This window comes from Podarcis filfolensis (assembly GCF_964270895.1).
Source record: "Podarcis filfolensis genome assembly, chromosome: 13".
Lineage (NCBI taxonomy): Eukaryota > Metazoa > Chordata > Lepidosauria > Squamata > Lacertidae > Podarcis > Podarcis filfolensis.
In genome coordinates, this window is record NC_139615.1 from 332,476 (window position 1) to 340,731 (window position 8,256).

Sequence of the window (8,256 nt, forward strand, 5' to 3'; positions counted from 1 at the left end):
TTCACTGAGTGGAAAAGAGATGGTGACACTATGATGTAGTCGATCACACTTCCCTTCCTTTTATGTAACAATCTGATCTGTCCATATAAAACATTGACAGGACTCCCATGCAGGATATAAAGATCATGTGAGTAAACCCACTCTAGCTGTTTCTTGCCTTGTGGGTTGATTTTCTTGTCCATGGAATAGTGAGGAAAAGAGAAGACATCTTCCAAACCTATTCCTGCAGGGAATAAGATGCCGTCTGCTTGATAGCCAATGTGTTGTCATCCATCTGATTGGAAGTTAGCTTGGCCCTCCTAAGTTATTTCCACACTCCAAGCAGAGCCAGTAGTCTCGTAATCTGGGGAACCGGGTTCGCGTCTCCGCTCCTCCACCTGCAGCTGCTGGGTGACCTTGGGCCAGTCACACTTCTCTGAAGTCTCTCAGCCCCACTCACCTCACAGAGTGTTTGTTGTGGGGGAGGAAGGGAAAGGAGATTGTTAGCCGCTTTGAGACTCCTTAAAGGGAGTGAAAGGCGGGATATCAAATCCAAACTCTTCTTCTTCTATAGTTTCTTCCCTAAATGTACTCTTTGATGGGTGGTGAGAGCAGAACTCTGACTGAAGCTCTTTCCACATTCCAAGCACTTATATGGTTTCTCCCCTGTATGAATTCTTTGGTGGGAAGTGAGAGCAGAACTCTGACTGAAGCTCTTTCCACATTCCAAGCACTTATATGGTTTCTCCCCTGTATGAATTCTTTGGTGGGAAGTGACATGGGCCCTCTGATTGAATCTCTTTCCACATTCCAAGCACTGATAGGGTTTCTCCCCTGTATGAAGTCTTTGATGGGTAGTGAGCTTGGCCCTCTCACTGAATCTCTTTCCACATTCCACACACTGATGTGGTTTCTCCCCTGTATGAGTTCTTTGATGGGAAGAGAGATGGGAACTGTCACTGAATCTCTTTCCGCATTGCAAGCACTGATATGGTTTCTCCCCTGTATGAATTCTTTGATGGCAGGAGAGACTTTTCTTACGAGGGAAGCTCTCTCCACATTCCACACACTGATATGGTTTCTCTTCTCGATGAATTATACTATGGGAAGTGAGACTTTCCTTCCAGGTGAAGCTCTTCCCACAGTCTAAGCACTGATGTGGTTTCTCCCCTGTATGAATTCTGTGGTGAGAAGTGAGGTAGGCCCTATTACTGAACCTCTTTCCACATTCCATGCACTGATACGGTTTCTCCCCTGTATGAATTCTTTGATGGGAAGTGAGTATGTCCTTCAAGGCAAAGCTCTTTCCACATTCCTCACACTGATATGGTTTCTCCCCCGTATGAATTCTTTGATGGGCTATGAGCTTGCTCCTCTGACTGAATCTCTTCCCACATTCCAAGCACAAATATTTCTTCTCCCCTGTATGAATTATTTGATGGGAAGTGAGACCTCCCTTCTGAGTGAAACTCTTTCCACATTCCAAGCAATGAAAAGGTTTCTCACCTGTGTGAATACTTTGATGGGAAATGAGAGCAGAACTCTTAAAGAAGCTCTCCCCACATTCCAAGCACCGATATGGTCTATGACCTGTATGAATTCTTTGATGAGCCATGAGCTTGTCTCTTTGACTGAAGTTCTTCCCACATTCCACGCACGGATATGGTTTCTCGTCCGTATGAATTGCCTGGTGGGATGAGAGATGGGTCTTCCTGCGGAAGCTCTTTCCACATTCTAAGCACTGATATGGTTTCTCCCCTGTATGAATTCTTTGATGTGAGATGAGTGTGGAATTCTGACTGAAGCTCTTTCCACATTCTAAGCACTGATAAGGTTTCTCCCCTGTATGAATTTTTTTATGAGAACTGAGACCGGAGCTCTGGCTGAAGTGCTTTCCACATTCCAAGCACTGATAAGGTTTCTCCCCTGTATGAATTTTTTGATGAGAACTGAGACTGGAGCTCTGGCTGAAGCGCTTTCCACATTCCAAGCACCGATATGGTTTCTCCCCTGTATGTATTCTTTGATGGTAAGCGAGAAGGGACCTGTGACTGAAGCTCTTCCCGCATTCCAGGCACTGATAGGGTTTCATCCCAAAGGGATTTCTTTGATGGGAAGTGGAATGGGAAGTCTGATTTAAGTTCTCTCCACATTCCAAATATTGATATGGCTTCTCCACTGTGCAGATTTTGTCAAGGTTTCCCTTGTTCTTCATTTCCAATTTAACACCATCTGCAGGAAATAGAGAAATGGATCATGTCCCTTTAATTTCAGGAAGAAATGGGGTCTACGTAGTGCTACTGCTTTTTATGTAGCTTCTAATAGATATATCTGCTGCAGCATTAGATTTGGCTCTGACTGAAGAATCAACACAATACAAACACAACACGTAGGCTAATAGTAGAAAATATATAATAGAATAATGATATCATTCAAATTATAGGAGTAAGCAAATCAAAGTTCATATATGCAATATAACAGAGTGGTAGCGAGGACTGTCAAGCCATGTGTTCAAAACAGATGTCTAAGGACAGCCTCACAATAGTCTTTCAAAAGTATCAACAGAAGACGTCTCAAAAGTTTCAAAAGTAAAGTCTCTCAATAATGCTCTGCTGATCCTTAGCATGAATCGTACTTACATATTCTGTTGAAAAATATTGGCTGATGAAGACTATTACAAAAAAGTAGTATCATTCCGGAGACACTGTCCTTTTGAGACGTCTTCTGTTGAAACTTCTGAAAAACTATTGAGAGACTTCACTTAGCAGGAGGGAGCCAGGAGGTGTCAAGGCTCTGCTATGCTGAAGCAGAGCCCCAGCACTGCACAGAGAGCTCAGGGGCAGGCGGAGAGCCTATGCCCGTGCCTTCGGCACAGGAAAGGAGAGGGTTGAAGCGCAAGGATCAGAGACGTCACATGAAACTTCCCTGCCCCTTCTGTTGGAGGAGAAGCAGGTGAAGACCACTCCCCGAATCTGAACCGGACGATTCGGATGCATAAGTTGTACTGTGCTGCTTGTACATATGTAAAATAAAGAACTGCAAATATCTCTCTGAGTGAGCAGAGGCTGCTTACTGCAAAGAGCATACACAAACCTCCACAGTGTTTGTATTGCAATAAATCTTCCAGCTAATTACGACTTGCATGCTGTGTTATCAAGACAGCAGCTTGGCTCCCGACAGGCAGAGTATAAAAATAACAACAACAACCTCTTTCTGGCATTTTAACTGTTTGGTGTGGCTCTTTCTGGTATTTTAGCCCATTTTATACACGTGTGCTATGTTATTTTGTATGCTATTCGCTTTAGATTGTACAGCAGTTATTGTTTTGTAGTGAGTGTGGGAGATGGATGTTATTTTGCTTGCTTCATTGGATCATCCATCAGTTAAATAAAGCTTGCTTCTGACACCCAATAGTCTGTCTGCTCTCCATTCACTGAGACCCAAAGAACCACCCCGGCCAAAAGAGTACCCGTTATTGAACAATGTTCATTAATACTTCTGATAGAGGAAGAACTGAAGGCAGTTACATGGGAAATCTTAATACAGCATTCACTGCCTTTGGGGATTTGCAATCACAGACATCTTTATGGGAACCTAAGATTCGAAAAGCCTGGCTTTTTTCTGGGGTGGATGTTATTTGACTCAGTCATGAAATCTGCTCCATCTCCAAGGTCAGTCGTCTCTTTGGTCAGAAGCAAAAACAAAAACCCTGACAGAGGCTTCTTCAACTTCCTGCAACACCCTGAAGCATACATTCAGAAATGTGTGAATAGTTCACATCAGCCTGATCCTTGTTTTAAAAGAAATAGCTAGAGGAAAAATGTTCACAGACAAAACAATCCATTCAAGGTGAGCTGTGGGTTAGAATCCCAGATGCTGTAGGTGGTATTGCTGAGCTAATCAAAACCTGGGAGGTTCGTCACATATATATACTGTCAGGGAACTGCCATCGGAGCCAGAGGCGGAGGCAAGGCTCCCAAGCGATGCTGGAGAAGGGCCCAGCAGGGAGAGAGGCAGCTCATCGGCTGGGGAAGGAAATCAGCGTAACACCAGGGATAAAGGGGGGCAGATGGGGGAATCGGCAAGGGGGCTCCAGGACTCCTCGCCGGAGACCAGCGGGGAGAGCACGGGTCCTCCGCTACCCACACCCACCCTGCGCAGAAGACTTCCGCGCAGGGAGAGTAGGCGTAGACTTGGCGTCAAAGAACTTCTTTGCTGGAAGAAGTTCAAGAAACGCCCACTGACGGATTCTGCTAGCGACTGAAACAGCCACGAAGTGAAGGGCTGTCCAGACAGAAAAGGTTTAACCAGGCAACCTAGCCAGGAGTGGCGGCAACTTACACACGAGCAACCCCTTATAACCATTACATATACGTATGGAATTTCAGAACAGATACTGTGATCCAACAGGGAGCCTTACCAAGAGAGTCTATGATCCCACGGTTCTCCTCCATGACTTCCTTATGCAGAGCTCTCTGGTCAGGATCCAGCAACGCCCACTCCTCCTCCGTGAAACGAACAGCTACATCTTCAAAGCACACTGGACCCTAAAAGGAAAAGGAACAGTTCCTCCTCTTAGACAGCATGAATATTATCCACTACACATTGCTCTTTTGTTTCCTGCCTGTTAATTGCTGTCTTGCTTTCATGAGATAGTCTTGCCACAGATTTTAAGCACAGATGTTCCTTTAGTGTCTTAATTGAGTTTTTTATTGTGTCTTTTATTGTATGCATTGTTCTGTGTAGGGAGGGAACCCTCCCAATGCCCTATGGACTGGGGACACAAGGAGGAGGGGGGGGGGGGAAGCCCTGGGCTACAGATGGGACTGGTTAGATGAATCCTGGCTACAATTTTTTATGGTTTGTTAATTCCTTAGAAGCCTATTTCAGCATTTCACAATAAATAGACAAATAGAAAAGCAACTACTCATAGATACTAGCGACATTCAGAGGGCTAGTTAAGGTGGGGTGTCTGTTCCTTATTCTCAGCACAGCACTGCCAGTCTTTGTTAAAGGCAGTTTTGACAGAGACCAAGAGAAGAGATTCATTCTGACTCCAGAGGACCCCTGGCTGCCCCACCCCTCAGCCTCTTTCTTCACAAGGCTGCTTCCCGTTACCTGATCTGGTTCCACAGCCACTGCTTCCTCTCCACTACCATTAAAAGACAGGTGAGGAGGTCTTGCCGGCATCCTTCCGTCACCTGCAAGAGACAAGGGCAAGTGGGGAGCCAGGAGGGCATGTGCTTCTCTCAGAGGTGAAGCAGTGCCTCTCTCACTGCAGGTGGGCCTTAGAAGAAGTCTCCCCTGCCAAGTGCATTTTTGCATTTCTACCCATTTCATAGTTTGTTGTGCAAAAATACATCTCCTCTCCTTTGGGCTCTTGGCCACAACTGTCTTCCCCAAAAAGGTGAAACAACCCCATGGATTAATTTCCAAGTCCAGAGAATGTGACCCAAACGAGAAGAAATTCCTTCCTCCTTACCCAGCGGCCTCTCTCTGGTGTCCAATGAAGTCCTCTCTGCCTCAGAGGAATCGGGACCTGTTTCTGTCAACAGATCCTTTCCCTAAAAGAGAATCAAGGATTCAAAACATAGAATGAGAACTATTAGGGGCAAAATCTTTAGGGATGTCCAATATAGCGCCTTGGATACTTTCAAAGAAGGATGAGATTTAGGGATGTTCTCCCTCCTGTCTGGAGCCCCTTGGGAGTATCCGGAGGAAAGTCTCTCTCACCTGCTTCCTCTCCTCCGCCTGACTCAGGAGGAAACCTTCGGCCAGGGCCACGGCCTGGGAACTGGTCTCTGCTCCGCATTCCCTCACCCAGCTCTCCATCTCCACTGGAAGGACAGCCAGGAACTGCTCCAAGATCACCAGGTCCAGCATCTCAGCTTTCGTGTGCCTTTCTGGCTTCAGCCACTGACAGTCAAGGTGGAGGAACCGGTGGCAAACTTCTCGGGGTCCTTTGGCCTCCTGGGAGCAGAACTGCCCGAACCTCTGGCTCTGCACATCTGAGCGAAGGGTGTCCTCCTCACCCAGGATCCTCTGCACAGAGTTTGCCCAGAATCCCCCACTGCTCTCATTGCCAGCTGAGTCTTGCTCATCCATCTGTGCTCTTAGGAAGCTTCCACGAGATCAGAAGGAATCCCTTGGTCTTCTGCCAAGAGCTGTCTGTCCTAATGAGAGATGGTGGCAAATCCTGCAGAGCAAATACATTGTTCCATTATTAGATTGGAACACAAGCAGAAGGAGAAATATGTTCCCTGGGCAAGTGTGGATGAGTCTTGCCAGGAAGCAGGACTGGACTTCACCACAGGCCAGACTCTGAGCTTTATATTAAGAGGTATAGAAATTAAACAATCCATCACTCCTCCCTTCAGAGGTCAAGGAGATAAAGAATTTCACAACTTTTAAAAGGCATCTGAAGGCAGCCTGGGGAGATTTTTAAAGCTTGATGTTTTTATGTATGCTGTAGGCTGCCCAGAGTGGCTGGGGAGGCCCAGCCAGATGGGCATGGCACTGATGATGATGATGATGATGATGATAATAATAATAATAATAATAATAATAATATCCATCACTTTTTCACCTGACCAATTTCCCCCCCTCCGGAAAGTGGCAAGCAGTGTGTGGGTCCAAATGAAAAAATACATTTGCAGCCTTCCTGTGACGCCTCCCGGGCTTTGCAGAGAGATGACGGGAGGACCCTCTGCTCCCTGACTTGGGGGTCCCCTGCTGCATGAGCTGAGAAGACCCACCCCTGCACCCCCCCCCCCGACTCCCCACATCCCTGCAGAAGAGAGAGACAAAGCCCCCCTCCCCTTGCAGAAGGGCACTTGAGAGGGAGGGGCTTTTGCTCAGGAGCACATCTCAACCGCCTTGATGTTTTCTCTCTTCCCTTTTCTTTTCCCCCTTTTTCCAGGCCAGGCATAATTCTGCCAGACTGAAATTCTGTCAAGGTGCCTCTCACTGGGCTCTCCTCCGCCTTTGCAGAGAGGAAGAGGGAGGACCCTCTGCCCCCTGACTTGGGGGTCCCCCATTCATGAGATGAGCACCCCCACCATGCATCTTCCTCTGCAATGCACCTTATGCAAGAAGAAAGAGGAGACTCACCAGATCCCAAGGGAGAGCCCCCACTCAAAAGCCACGCCCCTTTGCAGGAAAGGAGGTGCAGGGCGGGGCTGGGACTTTGGAGGAGGAACTCCCTCCCCCGCGCACCTTTCTTCCGGTCCGCTCTAGGAATCCGCCCCAAGTTCATTTTCACCCTTGGCAAGCCGAGCTCAGGAGAAATCTTTCTTTGTATTATTCCTCACTCCCCTGATCCTTGTTTCTAACCCAACCCCAACCCCCCCCAAAAGAAGTTGCGAGAAGAGAAGGAAAAGACAGCAACCCCCCGCCCAGGTCCCATATGCACTGCAAGATCGGAGCAGTGAAAGAGCCCTGGATCACCTCCAATGAATCACAGCATCGGAGCCCTGCAAGGGTCCCCCCCCGGGTCATCTAGTCCAACCCCCGCCAGGCAGCAGGAATCTCAGGACTTCCTTGAGAGCCAGCCTGACTTGACAGTTGACGGGGGGCTTCTCCCGCCCCCTTTCCCTTTGTTTCGCTTCCTACCTTTCTTTCCCCTGTGGGGCAGGTCGGCTGCGCAGGAACAAAGGACTGAACTGCCCAGGAGAAGGGGGGGGGTCTCTCTTGTGGGGCGAGCCCCGCCCGGACTTCGCGCCTGCGCCGTGGGTGAGCGCCGGGTCCCGCTTCGCGCATGCGCTCAGCTGCAGGGGCGCCCGTTTGAAGAGAATATGGGGGGCCACCCAAGGGAGGCAGGGCTCGGCCCCCTCAAGTACTTTATTGGGGGCGCGGGAGCCCCCTGGGCCGGACCCCCCGAGCTGCCATCTTTCCCGTGCTAGTTCCCTCCATTCCACCTCCCGACTGAAAGTTCCCTCAGGCGTTTCTCCCCCCCGTTTGGTCCCCGCCAAGGAATCCCAGATAAAGGCAATGGCCAAACGGGACGGAGGAGGAATCCAGAAGAAGGGGGACATGATGGGGCTTCCCTTCAAAATACAACAGCAGGGTTAATTTAAAAGCAAGCAAGGTTACCTTGCAGGAAAATTAAGAGAGAACCACGGAAGGGTGGAGGGAGGTCAAAATGGGTCTTTTATGTGTGGGTCTCGATAAACTGAAAATAAATAAAAATTATTTTTTAAAAAGAAAAACCTCCGTTTGTGCTTCCTCTCACTTCGGAGTCCTGGCTGGGGGTGCCTTCTCCTCTCATCAGTTTCCTCC

The 8,256-nt window shown here is 48.3% G+C and overlaps 1 protein-coding gene across 1 annotated transcript; it reads right to left on the reverse strand.

The window, feature by feature from the left end:
- Positions 1-547: 547 nt before the first annotated feature.
- On the reverse strand, positions 548-7,693 carry LOC310747536 (uncharacterized protein; the record flags this gene model as incomplete). Its single annotated transcript, XM_083582002.1, has 6 exons — positions 7,591-7,693; positions 5,713-6,175; positions 5,462-5,543; positions 5,098-5,180; positions 4,400-4,526; positions 548-2,211 (listed from the first exon to the last, which is right to left on the reverse strand). Exons 2-6 carry the CDS (start codon positions 6,082-6,084, stop codon positions 548-550), a joined length of 2,328 nt encoding a protein of 775 aa, XP_083438128.1. The 5' UTR covers positions 6,085-6,175; positions 7,591-7,693.
- Between the last annotated feature and the right edge of the window lie 563 nt (positions 7,694-8,256).